The sequence below is a fragment of the Salminus brasiliensis genome, chromosome 21 (assembly GCF_030463535.1).
Source record: "Salminus brasiliensis chromosome 21, fSalBra1.hap2, whole genome shotgun sequence".
NCBI lineage: Eukaryota > Metazoa > Chordata > Actinopteri > Characiformes > Bryconidae > Salminus > Salminus brasiliensis.
The window spans coordinates 6085231-6101622 of NC_132898.1; the positions used below are offsets into that span (position 1 = coordinate 6085231).

Sequence of the window (16392 nt, forward strand, 5' to 3'; positions counted from 1 at the left end):
GAGGAAGCTGAAGCTTCAAACAGGACAATGACCCCAAGCCCACCTCAAAAGTCCAGGTCTGGTTTCAGAAGAAGTCCTGGAAGATTCTGGAGTGGTTGTCACAGTCACCTGACTTGAACCCCATAGTTACAGCACACAAACCCAAGAATATTAGTGAACAGGGGCCCATTGCCCATAAGTACTAAGTACTAATGGTGCTTGTCATAAAGGAGTTGAATAATTCAGACACTGCAGTCATCATTTAAAGTGGCACTTTGTGTTGAAATTGGAGAAAGCACTTGTTATATTAGTTGTGTTAAGTTATTTAAATTGCTCTTATTTGATTGGTTTATTGCAAATAGCTGAAACTTTGTACATTTTGCTAAAAAAACTCATTTTAAATTGGGGGTTGGATCATTTTAAGTGCACATGTATAGGGGTTAGTACATCTACAATAAGTTATCAAACAAGCCACAGAAGCAGGTGATAATGTGCAGGCGGAGCAAGGGTGGAAGTGTAGCCAGTGTGGGCCAATCCCAAGTGGTAAAGCTCACATCGACCTATATTGACATTCCATGACAGTGGCTTCATACTAAAGATGGCACCAGTGTTACACCAGGTATCATCTGGCCTTGTATAAACAGAAAACGTTGGATCAGATATCGGACGGGAAAGAAGTAACAATCCAATCCAAACCTGCTCTAATCCTAATCTACCGTAAACTCACACTGTGGGATGGGGATGTAATGTAGCTTGAATCTGAGCATGATCGCCTACTTTTAGGTGCTTATCCTAGGTGTGGTGGTTCCTTTAAAAACACCACATTTGAAAGCTTAACAGTTTCAGTGGTAGCTGTTTCTGCTTCGTGTGAAAGACATTCTGGTGCTACCTGATTCCTAAAAAGCTTGAAATATGATATTCATGTTCACATGCTTTCAGAAGCAAGACTCTTTTGTGCTGTAAGCCTGAGAACGCTCTGTAAAGATCAAATACTACTCTGAACGCCATTCAGCAGCAACGCCTGATATTCATATTTAGTTTTAAAGACTAAAAAAAAACAAAATAGTTGTTTAGTAGTGGTCTAAACAAGTAGAAACAAGAAATTCAGAGTTTCTCTGCTAGTTCCTCACACTTTGTGGGTAGCTGTATATGCACCTTCTAAACATAGGTATTCAAACTGTGGGGAAAGGTGCACTGATGCTCATGGAGGCCCCACCACAACTTTGAAGACTTTAGGATCTTCTGCTAAAATCGTTGTACCAGATACCACAGGCCACTTTCAGAGGTCTTGTGGAGTCCATGCCACAAATAGGTTAGAGCTGTTTTAGCAGCACCAGGAGGGCCTACACAAAATTAAGCAGGATAGCATTGCCATTTCACCCACTCCTAATGTATACTTAATGTTAATTAATGTAATTCAGTCCATGTCATTCTGGATCATTTCTATCGCTCTACAAAAAGGTAATTTTATTTTTGTAAGTTAATTTTTAATTAGTTCCAGTTTTGTTTCACAGAATCCCAAAATCTGTGGAGCGATGAAACATAACTGGACTTTTTCAGGCCTATGTATCAGCAGTATGCCTGAGGGAGGATGGAGACATGTCTCCAGACATCAGGCAGGTCTTGTGTGATGTTTCCGGTATGCAGTGCACAGTACCCACCAATAGTGCCCCAAAGAAGGACAACTGGTGAACCATAGACAGGGTCATGGGTGCCCAAGTTTCACTGATGTGATCTATAAAGGCCCCACTTCACAACTTACAGGATTTAAAGGATCTGCTACTAACATATTGGTGCCAGATACCACTGGACCAGCCCTAATATACAGTATACACATGCAGGAGTTTGCACACTGACCAGCTTGTTTTAGTTGGCAGTGTTCTCAAAATATAATAAAGAAGGCCTCAGCCAAAAGGTTTAAATGGGTCTACTAATTACCACAAGCCTGAAATGATAGGAAGAGTAGAAACTGAATTTCAGCTGGATTACTGTTAATTAAGCACTGGCATGCTATAATACCTCAGTTATAATGAAGAGCAGGAAGCAGCTTCAAAAATGAATAAATGGAGGTCTCTGGAGGACAATTTAGCCTCATCTATCTCACACAAGACTGAACCTGCGAAACAAATTTGCGTCCTAAACCAATCTGTGTAAACAAATCAAAGTGTCAAGGGAAAAATTTTGGTTGGTGAGATGGCATGCTAATTATTCTACAGTGCAAAGGCTAATAATAATGACAGGCAATGTCGAAAAATAGCTGTGAACAACAGGAACTGGAAAGAATTCGGGGGTCGGTGGCTGTGAGGACATAAACAGCAGGATGAGAGAGAGAGAGAGAGAGAGAGAGAGAGAGAGAGAATGGATGCTGAAGCAGTGTTAGCTAAAGCAGCTCTCCTTGCTAAAATGCTGGGCCGCTAGGCCTAAAGCTGACAGGGCACGGACTGTGCCCAGTCTCCACTGCCTGTATACTGCACATACAGTAGGGTGCCAAATATACACGTCTTAAAAAGGTTTGGTTTTCGCCAAAAATCAACGGTAAACAATTTCCCCAGCATTAGGCCAATTACATGCCTACTTTATCACATACTTGTCTGAAAACTGGATGATAAACTTGTTCAATTCTCAAGTAATATAAAAAATACTTGTTTATGTGGTTCCTGACACTGTATTACACCCTGTTATTTATAAAACACTCATGATTAAGCCTGTACCATGCCTTATGGATCTACAGGGGAACTCATGGCCTGCTAGATTACCAGAAAACCCACCCAATTCTCAAAAACACCCCTGTCACACAATGCTCCCAGCACTGTGAGGGTGAAGGCAAGGACCTAACTGGATTTTTGCCTTGCTATTTTACTTGCTTTACATGGGAGGAGCAAAATCAAGCGATTATGGGTGGTCCTCCTGTTTGGCTACTATTTCATTTCATTTGGTTGCTAATTGTTTTTTTTCTAAAGTAAGCTTTTCAGTTTGCACAATGCTAATTGGTAGCTCTGTAGTTCCATTACTGCAGAGCAAAACTACAGAAGGAAACTGGACACCAGATGTGTCTTGGATAACAGATTAAATTAAAGGTAAGTGAAAATCACCAAGAGTGGCGGCCAGTGTGCTTGAGAAGATCTTGCCTTACCCAATATGTATCCTTTAAGCCCGAAATTCCAAACATTCGATGAGCAATCTAAAAAGCCACACCTGTTCTGCAAGTACAGCCAGTTAGGTCATCAAGAAGGCAAGTGTATTCATGCTTTGCCATTGTCATGATGTGATGGAGTGTGATGGTCACAATGCCAAAGTCTAAGCAGACTATTACTTTAAGGGGTCTGTACTTCAGTACTGGATTATTGCACGTTAATTTATTTTTGGTCATGTAATTATAATACAGCTTCCATGCAAATAGTAATAATAATTTATAAATCTAATGGGTAGAAAAATGTTTCTGCAATACATTATCCAGTCTCAATGTTTCTCGTGGGAGACGGCTAGCCACAGGCTGCTAATCAGGCCTTTTATCTTTAAAATGCTGGCGGCGGGATCAAAGCCCCCAAAGTTCGTTCTCAGTGTTCTGCTCACATTGATCTGAAGCAATGAGCTAAATTCTGCTGCGTTCAATTATTCATGGAGAGGAAAGTGTTTTGCAGGCCTGAAGGAGAAGGAGCAGCTGGATTGAGATGCCCTGTTGAGTAAGTATAGGCATTTTTAGGCAAAACCCTTACAAGAAATAACCTGGTGGTTGAATTCCCTTCCCTGCTAAGTACAAATGGGAGATTCTCATTTGTTTAGAGACATGAATAGCTATATGATAACATAGTTCAATGTCTGATTTCTCAAAAGGAAACGTAACAACCAAAACAGACCTACATCAGAGACGTTATAAATGAGGAGATCGGCCACTGGTTGAAATAGGAATGTGAGGTCTTATAACACTTAACATGACGTCTGGTAACAAATAAAGTCCCATCCTTCAGCGTAAAGAGCCAATCAGCTTGCTTGTTACGCCAGGAGCAAAGGAACCCCCTCCTTAATGTGGAGATCCAGAACAAGCTGAAAAATCTGTTTTTATCAGTGATTTAAAATATGGTTTTGAAATAGTAATCTGACCCTCAGTGTCCAGTATTTTGGTCTTTTCTCATTTTCCTTACTGGGCAGGGTCAGTGGCCAGCAAGGTAGCGATGCTAACGCCACAATAGCGTATCAACCTGGTTCGTCAGTCACTCATTCACTCATCCAGCGCTGCAGTAGTAATGTAGGCCGAGGCCGGCACTTTTCTCATTCACAGAAATGGGAGCCAGGTCTCATATTACTGGAAATAACTGCCCGGTAGCGTTGCAAAGATGGCCGCAGAGTGAACAGACTTTGCCTTAATTACTAATCTATTGCAACAGTGATAGCATATCATATTGTCTACCCCTGGATACGGTAGGGTTTGTATAGGAGTCTCTATGGTTAGGTAAAAGAATAATATCTACCCTATGATCTGAATGGCGTAGTCCATTCCACAGGCGCTGGACTGGACTGGACCCGACAGGAAAGATTTTTTCCCATAAAGGACAGCAGCCAACGCCTGTGCCTGAGCTTGAACTGATCAATACGTACATATCCACTGACCTCACTGCAGTTTTTCACATACTTTTTCCCCCAACACACACATACACACACACACACTGTGCAAACCTACACACACTATGCTGAGTAGGCGATTGTTCTACATCCCATCAATCTCTCCAGCAGCAGCAGCAGTATCAGGCTCTGGGTCATGCTGGCTGCAACAGTGGACATATGAGGGACTCTGTCAGTAAACACACTGATTCCTGATACTACTGATGTTACGGTATTACTGTCAGTCCACCTGTAAGGGTGCAAACCTTTGACCTCAAAACAATTCGATTACAGATATTTAGGAACTCTGTGCATCACAAAAATCTAATTTTACTTTGATTTCATTTAGTTTGGTTTCAGAATGATAAAAAAACTATAAATACAAATCCACAAATGTGTAATCCATGTACACAATGATGAATTGTGAAGAATGAATGAAGAATTGTAGTTTATTTATTTCTAAAAAACTTTATTATTATTAGAATCTATTATAATTTGTGAATTTATATTGATATTGGCAGATATTTGCTTAAAGCAACATGTATGTAGCATTTTTTCATTAAAATAGCAGCTTTAAAATCATTGTGATGCTCCACTGGCCTGTAATAGAGAGAATAGTGTCTACGTTGCTACTCCGGGCTCAGCATGCTGCTGACTGCACAATGGTACTTTGGTGAAGAGTGCAGGACAGCACTGGTATCTCCCAGCAAGGTATCGATGCTAACGCCACAATAGCTTTTCAACCAGATTCGTCACTCACTCATCCAACGCTGCGGTAGCGTTGCAGGCCGAGGCCGTCACTGTAGCGAGGCTAAAGCTGTGATAGCAATCATAACATCATGGTAATGATGCTAACAACGCTGCAATAGCATTTCAATCAGGTTCGTCACTCAGTCACTCACTCAAAAATATGCAATTTAGACTGTAATCTCCCAAAGAGGCGGATGGACAATAACACAGATAAAATCACCTACAGTCCTAGTTAGGATTACATTTCCATGGGATCCTGGGGTAATTCCCTCTTGCTTAGTATTCGTCAGAGGGAAAGGGCATGAGATGGGTGTGGAGTCTATTCAGGCTAAACAACCCTATGCACAACAAGCATGCAGCATCTTCCTGTGGTGAAAGAATCGAAGCTAAGATCTCTATTACAGTTTCAGTAACTAAAAAGACATAGCTGAGACATAGTTGAGTGAGAGCTTACTATAGTGAAGGCCTGGGTTCAGAGAAATCAATAATCTGTCTGAGACGTGGTGAGTTAGAGCAATTACTCCGCCTGGATTCTCACGCGCTGCTTTATCAGAGCACAATTAGTGTTCCTGCTACTGACAGACTCTTCTAGTTAGCAAGGTGACATCACTTGATTCTGAGGATAATCTAACCGGGCATGTTCAGCAAGAAGCGACTATATTGCAATACTGCTGAATGAGGATCGCTGAGCAATATAGCCGTTACTAAACTGACAAATATGCAGCAACTAGGCCAACCGAAAGCCACAGAAGAACAAGGCGGCGATGAATGGTGCTTTGCCTGGAACAGATTTGATGTTTTTGTTTTTTTTTGTTCTGTTCGTTAATCCAAGACTGTTCTCCTGCTAAGAGGAGATTAAAGGGAGTAAACAAGGTGAAGACCGGGGTTGCCAGCTGCCACAGGCCTAAACATGCCTACTAAATAACCATTGAGAATGCTTTGGCACTTCTGTCTCAGTCAAGCAGAAACACAAATGGTCATAAATCTGGATGAGGGACATGTTTTGAGATGTGAGAATTAAAGTGAAACTCTTTCTATCTGTTTCTACAGAAGTGCATTAAAACATCTTTGCTTATCTCTGGCTGTTTTCCCACATATCAGTACAGAGTTGGCATTTACAGCCCTCTGCTGTATGATCCTATTATGAGAATAATCATATCTGCTGCATTAAGGTGATGTACCATTGTGCTTCAAGGGGTGTGAGAGTTTACTCATGCATGTGTAAGTATCTGAGTGTGTGTGTGTGTGTGTGTGTGATTTCATTTCAATAGAAGAGACCATAAATCCCCCGCTGCTCCCTTTAGACTCAATAAAAGGCTGTAAAAGAGAGAAAAAGAGTGGAAGAATGAAACGAGAGCCCCTTCAGCAGACTGCCATTCATTTGGTGACTCTGGAAAACAGCAGTGAGCTTTGTTATGGCTTGCATAACTTAGCAGCAAGCCACTTACCACACTTTGATTACTGTGTGCCTGAAACCGCATTGGTTTTGCGCAAGATGCATGCAAGAAATACAGGCGAAAACAAAACCAGGCGATGCTTTTGCCCCTTTTTTCCCCGTTTGAATTTTTACTCTCCGCCTGGCACTGCTGAGAATACATCAAGCATATTAACGCCGGCCGTTTGCTGGAATTAAATTGTATTAATAAAGATTATGAATAATGAAGATTTAAGCCATGGCTGGTTGTGCATGCACACTGACACTCCGCGAACAAACATCTACAGTTCACTTCTCTGAGCAAGAAGCTGGCAGGCCAATAGCTTTAAAACAATATGACTGGCAGAGATCCATCTCCTGCCGTGTGCCTATATTTTTTGAGGATTTCATCAGTCACTGGGGCAGGAACCACGGGCAGGTGAAAATGAACTTAAAGCAGAAGCCTGACCACAGGGAGAGATGATGTTGGGTGGAAACCAGGTTGCACAAAGGGAATCATATAAGCAGATAATTGTTTTGAAAAATGGCCGGCATCAGACAGATTCAGATTTGACAGATATTTCAGACTGATGTTTTATGCTTGTGCTGCAAAGGTTTATAGTTTATAGCCTGTAATGGCCTACTTTTTCTGCTGTTCCATCTTAGAGAAAAAGCTTTGGGAGATTCCAAATCTGATGACTTTTACTTTTACTTCAGTGGAATTCTTCTTCTGTACTTGGACTAGGTTAAGGTTAGGTGTATTGCAGTGATTGGATGAACCCATTTAACACATCACTGTTGTCTCTGCTATTGGCATAGGGACAACCGATCAGTGGTTAAATGTCAAAAGGATTAGCCTAATTTGTTCTGTTCTTATGGTGCCAACATCTCCAAAAACACTCAAACTGTGCTCCTGGAGGAGCTGAAAATCTTTGCCTTTTCAAAATGGGAGATTTCAAAATCTCCTCAGAGAAAAACCTCTCGCATGCAGACAGCAAAAAATCACCAGAGGTTAAGCGAGTTTAGCATGATCACATGACCACATTCACAACCGCTGCGCTCAAACGATTAAAGAGACGCTGCTTCCAACAGAAACATTAGAAACATTTTGTGATACATGCATTTGGGCACTAAATATGATGCACAGCAGTGGCCAAAAACTTATTTCGCAACTCGATCTGCCTGGAAAAACAGAGATGTGGATCCAGACGGGACTAAAATTATCAGATGACCCCTGAGTTCAGAAAAAACAGCAGCTATTACAGGCTGTAATTTTCTCAGAGGACAACCGAGTAAAACACAGACATGGTCGATCCAGATGGGAATAAAAATCACAGAGGAAACCCCCTGTAAGAGGGAATTACCCTACGACCTAGAGCTGGGCAATATGACAGTATTTTATCATATTGTGAGAAATTTGTTATCATGAGGAGGAGACTGTTAGTGCTTAACAAACTTAGAAGCTACAAGTTTCACTACAAACAGTGTAATTAGACTGTTTTAATTAGATGAAGTTCAGCAGATTTGAAATAAAAATCACTGTATTCAGTACGGGAGAGTATCAGAAGAGTAGTTTTTAGGAATCGGTGGCTACTGATGTTTTTAGTCTGTGATTATATGTATTGTGATAAATATCACATATTGCGAAAAAAGTCTTTAAATATCGTAATAAAGTATTTTTACCATATCGCCCAGCCCTACTAGGACCCCATGTAAATGTAATCCTGTCCAAATAGGGCTATAGTTTGTATGTAAAGTAGTATGAGTTGTTTGTTTGTGTCAAAGCCTAACGATTCATTTGGCTTTACAGTTCATTTTAGACCACCATGCAATCGCCATGCACCAATCGAGTCTATTTTACACCACTTATTTGAAACAATACAAAATACAACCTTTATACTATATACTGCCATACAAAAACTTTTTGGGGGGCAGTAGTGGCTCAGCGGTTAGAGGACAAGGCTATTGATGACAGGGTTGTGGGTTCAATACCCAGGCTTGGAAAGCTGCCACTGTTGGGACCTTAAGCAAGGCCTTTCACCCTCTCTGCTCCCCGTACGCCCCAGCAATGGCTGCCCACCGCTCCAGGCACGTGTGCTCACTGTCACTGTCTGTGTTTGATCTCTAGTGTGTGTGTGAGTGTGTGTATGTGTATGTGTTCACTGCACGGATGTGTTAGAGTAAGTCAGAGGCCAAATTCCATCTGTGTCCAAACACTAATGGTAAATATAATTGTACTGTCTTATCTTTCCATCTGTAGTTCTATTCAAGAGGTAGCAGCTCTAGGAAGGTGTTAGGCATGACAGGTAAGCTTATAGTCTCTCACCTATGGTTATAATAACTCTAATTGGCTGATACAGATGTGTGCACAGTACTTAATCCAGTCTTAACATTCATCTAAAGATGCAGCAGGAACCATTAACATTTTAGCCATTTTAGGTTTTTTTTATTCATTTTTAAAATCTCAGAGCTCTGGAACAGTTATTACATACAGACATATCCCACCACTGACAGCTATGATATCTCACAACAGAACAATTATGAACTTTAAATGTTTAGTTAATAGCAATTGAATACCTTCTAAAAGAGACAGCCATTTTCCAATTATAATACAAATTGCCTGTGCTTAATGAAACATAAATTAAACACAGATGCTATCCCTTCTTCATGTTCATGTTCAGTGGTTAATTTAGTCACTAAATTGCTTTCTGACAGCAGTGGAATCTGACTGGTACTGCCAACTTCCATAAAACCCTTGTCTCATCTATGCAGCCATGTTATTTCTACCTGAAATAGCCTCACACTTCCCAGAAAGAAAAAGGCCTTAAACTACTACGGAGACAATACGTTCATCACCTACAGTTGGAAGTAAGGGCTATAATAAAAGCTAATGGATCATAAGCCTTTACCGAAATAGCAAAAGCAACTACAACCACAGCTCTATAAATAATAGAACCTTTATTAGAGCCAACACCTACACAGAATTGGGAGGGATGTGGTTATTTACTGATGCAGAGAGCTCAGCAGCATGTGTACCCAGCATTTTCTGCTGTTATCAGGTCAGACCCCGTCCCCATCGATACAGAAATGTAGGGACTATGACACTGTAATGCAAACACATGATAATGAGCATCGTGGAAATGTAACAATGCATCATGGGGAATGGTAGAGCCTCCTTTTTCTACTCTTAATTATAGGTTGTGCAATACAAGCATGTTACCATTTCTTCATTTTTTTACTGTGTTAAACCACAAATACCTACATATTATATTAAGTGATCCACACTAGAAGCAGCCTGGGCTAAAACAAGCTTTATTAATCTCGCTGTAGGCTGAACACGTCAGAAATTCGGCATCAAACATTCATAAAGAAAGATCTAAACATGCCTTGTGCATTTTGGAAACAACAAAATTAACCTAAAATAGTACAGAGGAAATGTATGTTTAGAGAAAACCCTTTAACAAACTGTTGCTGTTACAACCAACTCTAATTGTTAAGCACGGGGTGGATGGATGATGCTTTGGGCTTGTGTTGCAGCCAGTGGCACAAAAAAAAGTGAGAAATCCTGGTACAGTAAGGAATGCGTTCAGTTAAATACCAGCAAATTCTGTGTGACTTGGCGGGGCTAAACTGCTGTAGGCTGAATAGACAGAGATATGTAAATGCCTTGGGTTTTGGTGGGTGGGATATTAGCACCCACCACTGGCCAAATGCAGGTATTTTTACAAAGTGGCGGGTAAATCTGTCCGACCTTCAAGCCACTGTAGCAATTTGGCAGTTGGCAGCTTTATTTAGTTCAGTGTAGTAATATAACTGACCTTTCGGGGGCTGCAATACACCCGTGCTACCACTAGTCTAAACTGAACGCAAATGTGGCGGTGTGTTGCTGGTATAAAGCAGGTGGCAGATATTTGTAAAAGAGCTGACAACTGCGAATTACATGACTGGCTAGTTTTCGGTGCAAGCAGCCAGTCAATAACTTGCTTCCATTGTCGACAGCACGCGCTGGCCAGCAGCAAGACTAACAGCTTTATTGTGGGCACAAAAAAAAATTAATTGGAGGCTATCAAGGACCATAAAGCATTGAAATGTCGAAAGGATGTCATATGCATCGTTCAAGGAAAGCTGGTTTCGGAGAAAACGACTGCAAATAGGGCCTGAAACAGCCCAGCATGAAAAGGGACGTTGTGAGACTTTTAAATTTTTTATTCTTAAAATGGCGGGAGCCCTTTAATTAGACGAAAATTAGACGATAAGGAATGGTAGACGGTAGCACACAAGTTACTCATTGGGTGACCGCGAACCAGGATGTGGCGTCCACATGGAAAAATGGACTATGAAACAAACAGCACATGGGTCTGTTCCCCCTCGCCTTCAGGCCCGGCTCATTGTCTTTTTGGGTAGTAAGGCTGCATCCGCTGGTGAGTCAGCACATGCCTGGATGAAGAGGCAGTGGGAGTAGCTCCCTAAGAGCATCAAGGCACGGCCCCTGAGTCACACACGCAAACATGCACACACACACACACACACACACACTCTCTCCCTGCTAACATCTCTGCGTGCTCTTGTGTGGTCACTCAGGCATGCATTAGTAATACATCCAGATGAAATGCCATTCATAAGGGTTCTATATAAGGTCATCCCAGGACAGCCCCAGATTAAATCCAACACAATGAGACGTCTCAAGCTTTCGCAGCTGCTCTCAGATCAGTGTGCGTGTGTCTGCAGACATCCCTGGAATGCCTGGAGCATGCTGTAGTCACAGAAGTTGAGAGGCAATGGTTTGGCTAAAGACAATCACCCTGCAAGGAGATGTTTTATTCATGCCTGCTGTTCCTCATACTGCAGTAATTTACTACCAGCGTCTGATAGCCTTAAATGTGTCCATCCACACAGAATCTGAGCTTCAAGAGTGTGCCTGCTCCATACAGTCTAAAACTGTACTTCACTGCGAATGAAAGGAGGAAATGCAGTCTGTGGTGTCAGGATCTGGGGCCGGATTCAAGAAAGCTTTCCTAAGAAAAAAATCTGAAGGATCTTTAAAATAAAAACTAAAACGATCATAAGAATGTTCTTAAATGCAGCTCTCCAAAAATCTTAAGAAGTTCTCAAATATTTTCAAATATTATTTTCTACTTAAGACACACTCATTGTTGTTGTTTTCTTATTTAGGCCATTTGTAACATAGACTTTAGTGCTGTACTTCACAGCTTATCATAAACAATGCAAACATTAACATTTTTAATTTTGAAAATTCAGTTAAACCCATGCACTGGATATATAGATATATATAGAGCATGCCAGCAGGCTGAAAGTATTATAACAAATTCCTATTATCGAAGAATAGCCTCCCTTCTGTTTGTCCAGAAGTCCCTGTAGTGACTGAGTAATACACCTTAGAACCGGATAAGTCTTTTTGCGTTAAGGGGTTAAGCACAATTTCCACTTAAATCCTGTTCAAACATATATTAATTCTGTAAATCAACTATTTAAACTGATCATTTTGGAGCCGTACCTATTAAAAGTGTGAGGCTGTGCTATCATAAGGTTAAGAAATTATTTAAGAACTTGCTTTTTGGATAATATCGATTAAGTTAAGAAGAAAAATCAGAAAATTCTTATTAAGGTTTCTGAAGAATACCAGTTTATCTTAAGAAAGACATTTTTATAAATCCGCCTCCTGGTTCATTTATCAAAGATCTAACTGTCAACTAGATGTTACTAGATGATATAATGGTACGGTGGCGGGTCAATATCAGCAGAAAACACAGTTGTTACCAGTGTGTTTCTTTCTGTGGGAGAGCCGAGTAGTTTGACCATGAGACCCTAATTTTAGATGCTCATCTGAAATGTCCTGTAACATGGAACACCAAATTTCTTCAGGGTTCTTTACATTGGTATAGTAACTTTTAAGGGGGTTCTTAAAAGACACTTTTTCACTGCTCCCCAACCATGGTCCTAGAAGCCCACTGTCCTGCACATGTTTGTCTAACTCAGTGAGGACTTGTTAAGGAGATGATTAGTTGAGTCAGGTGTGCTGGGGGCAGGGAAACACTAAAATATGCTGCACAGTGGGCCTCCAGGCCCAAACTTGGGGGCCATTTCTATAGAGAACCCTTTTTACTTAGAGTGTATGTTTTAAGTATGTTTAAACTGATTGGCCACACTCATACCAGTGCAACACTCAATAACGCATGAAATGGTCCATCATCTAACTAATACCTAGTGGTCCAGTGGAGATCCCTTTCCATTGATGGATGAGTGGGGGCTCATAAAACTGGGGAGGGGACTCCTGATGTTTGAAGCTGTACATGTTTGTGACTTGAAAGTTTGTAACTACTGTAGATGCGGGCATGTACACCCTAGAGAACTGGTTCCTCCAATGGTTCTTTAGTAAAGGTAATGATTCTATATAAAACCATGACACCTCTAGGAACCATCTGAATGCATAAATGATTATTTGCATTTTATAAAAGGTTCTACTGCTGTTATCATTCAAAGAACCCCTTTAAGTTCTACTTAGAACCCTTTTCAAGATGAGTTTACCTAAGTAACAAGTAACAAGTAAGTTTTACAAGGCATTTTTGCTGCATACTGCCTTCAAATGGCAAATAAATCTCAGAAGCTCATTGTCATACTGTGTGAGTACATGTACATAGGTAAATAGATCCAGAGAAAATTATTTAGATGTAAACATTTGTATGTAGAAGCCCACATTCCTTTCAAACGACTTCAAACACCTGAGCAAATTTTGATCAAGCACCCACATGCGGCTCAATCGCAGCACATTAGAGTCAGAAGTTCTACAGAAGTTTCTTTGAGCAACTCCCCTAATAAAAAAACAAGCATGCAAAAAGACATGTTTCCTTCCCATAAACCAGTGACTAGTGTTTTCCTGTTCTACCACACGTGATTCATCCCAAAGATATGATGATTATCTCAGGACTTGTGTGGGGCTCCAGTTGACACTTAATTTGGAAAATATTACTTCTGCAATCAAGGTGAAAAGATGAGCACTAGATAATAAGGCACAATGTTTCTCCTGTATGGGACGGTACCCAAAGATGTACTATGAGGAATCCAGTCTACAGTGGAAACACAGCTATTTAAAAATGGACGGCTCATCGTTTTCAGTTCATTCAATGGTTTGGAGCTACAACCTCCTTCAGAATACAGGATTACTCCACATGAACAACCATGTAATATTATTGTAGTCCAGGAAAATCAGCTGCCCATTTGGTAATTTCCCAGCTCACACACACATCTGATTCATCTCACCATGACTCCATGTATTTGAGCAAGGAAACTGTGCTGGACTCGAGTTGGGGACCCCTGCTGTAAGCTATGAATTAAATATGCTGTTCAAAGAGCCTTCAAAACCTGCCCTCCAAAAACACTTTCAAAATAAGCCCCTTCCTATGGGTTTCACTCTAAGCAGTCTGGTCATTTTTGCTGTTCTGCTGCCAAGATATTTCACCGCAATGAATCAGTCGGCCCTCAACAACAACCAAAAAGAAAAAACGTTGAGCAGAGGCTTTAGATCCGGTGCAGTTTATAGCCGCAGACCTGCCATGCTTGGGAAATGTTAAGGACAGGCAGGTTTAGGGACTGTACAGTTAATCAGTACATACTGAAGGAGTCAGTATGTGTGGATATGACCTGACTGCAGTGTTTCAGGCCCAGCTACTGTGGTTTCAAAACATTAGGCCTGGACTCGGACTCAGAGATCTAAGTCCAACTTAAGCCATATATATATATATACATATACATACACTATCAAATATGATGATGTGTGTCTCTCTACATATCTATACTATGTCCAAATGTTTAAGGCATGCAGTGTTTTCCTTCTGAAAGGGTATTAATTGTATACATTAACTGTAAAAGTACATGATGGAGCTCCATCAGTCTAATGGTTCTAGTGCTCCACAGCTCAATGCTGGGTCCCTCTACAGTCCCCTCTAGGCAACGTTTGGCCTTGGACATGGTGACCCTTTTGCCACCTGTGATATGATGCAATGGAAAAGGGGTGTCTGGACACACTAACTAACTATAATGTCCCTATGAAGAATGACAACACATGAGGTCACTTGAAGACTACAGTTCTCACTCACTTTCTCTTGTACTCGTCCCTCTCCCTCTTCACCTTGGCCAGCACGTTGTACAGGGCTCGGAGTTCTGGCGTGATGGTATCGATCTGCACCCCGACCCCGTCCGGATGGGTCCAGGACACCCCAGGACCATGCAAGGTCTCGACGCGCTCTCCGGACCTCCACACGTGGGTGTAGCTCCAGATTGTGCCGGGCAGCCGGGGCTCCTGGGGAGAGTCCGTCTGCACCGCGACGTCTCGGGCGAACAGGCTGTGGTACCTGGCCCGCTCGGCGGCTTGCTGCAGCTGGCTCTCCAGCAGCTTGTTCCGCCGCTCCAACTCGTGGACTTTGGCGAGGAAGCAGCGGAACCGCAGGTTCAGCGTCTTCAGGACGTGGATGTTGGAGCCCAGGTCGTTCCTCAGGGCGGCCGCCGGAGCCCCGGACCCGCCGATACCACCGGGAAGGGCCGTGAGCATCGCGGCGGCCGAGGGCAGACCGTCGCCGTATAGCAGCGAGCTCATCCTGCGTCTGACAGCCACTGCAGCCGCTGCGGCGTATTAGCCGTTCTATGCTAACGCGGTTCAAATCCACTGCTTAACGGTCGCCCGTCCGCACCGCGTCCGCGTCTAAAACCTCTAAAAAACCTCCAAAACTGAGCGAAAGAGCGACGGCGAGTGGCTTCACCATCACTGGGGGTATTTTCTTATCTTTTCAGCATTTCTAATCCCGTCTTTAATTCAATAACTCGCACCACAGCGCGAAGTGACGGTGGCGGGCGGTCGGTCGGTCTTCTCCTCGCGGGTCAGCTCGACTTCTCCCTCAGGAGCTGTTGTGTCATCATCCTCGCGCGGCTAGGAAAGAAGACGTGAGCTGTTTATTGAAAGTTTTATTTCAGCTTGAAACACTTAAAAGTCACGTTTATTTAAAATATTATAATAAATCCGAGGCGACACCTGACTCAGAAACAGCGTCTCAGAGCTGTCACTGCCAGCTTTCACCGCGTGGTCCAGGAGAAGCTTGGTTTATACCCAAGAGCTAACGGCTCGTATTACAGCGGCGCTAAAGCGCAGTAACCGCATCGTGGGCCACGCCCCCCTCTGCCAAGAGGCAGGAATCTGACTGCAGGGCTGCAGACCACGCCCGCTGCCGCACACGCCCACTGTACAAACCACGCCCACACATTAATACGTCTTGAGTTTGCACTATATGTCCAAAAGTTTGTGGACAAACCTGGTATATATGCATTCAGCTACTTTGTTAAGTTGCACCCATTACACACACAGCTTGTCTAGTGCCTGTACAGAAGTACAGCCAATATATAATAGGCTGTTATATGTATATAATAGGTAAAGGTGCACGTATTTGTCACTGTACAGTGTGGACTGTACAGCGAAATGTGTCCTCCGCATTTAACCCATCTGGTAGTGAACACACACTCACACACACACACACATGTGTTAGGGGCAGTGAGTACACACACACACCCAGAGCGGTGGGCAGCCAACTCCAGCGCCCGGGGAGCAGAGAGGGTAAAGGGCCTTGCTCAAGGGCCCAACAGTG

The 16392-nt window shown here is 42.3% G+C and overlaps 1 protein-coding gene across 2 annotated transcripts in view; it reads right to left on the reverse strand.

The window, feature by feature from the left end:
- iffo2b (intermediate filament family orphan 2b) overlaps positions 1-15839 on the reverse strand; it is a 44477-nt gene extending 28638 nt beyond the window's left edge. For both annotated transcript variants that reach the window (XM_072665884.1, XM_072665883.1), the window contains exon 1: positions 14857-15839. In XM_072665884.1, the coding sequence (XP_072521985.1) occupies positions 14857-15353 (497 nt within the window). In that variant the 5' untranslated portion in view covers positions 15354-15839. The remainder of the gene's footprint in view (positions 1-14856) is intronic.
- Positions 15840-16392: the final 553 nt, after the last annotated feature.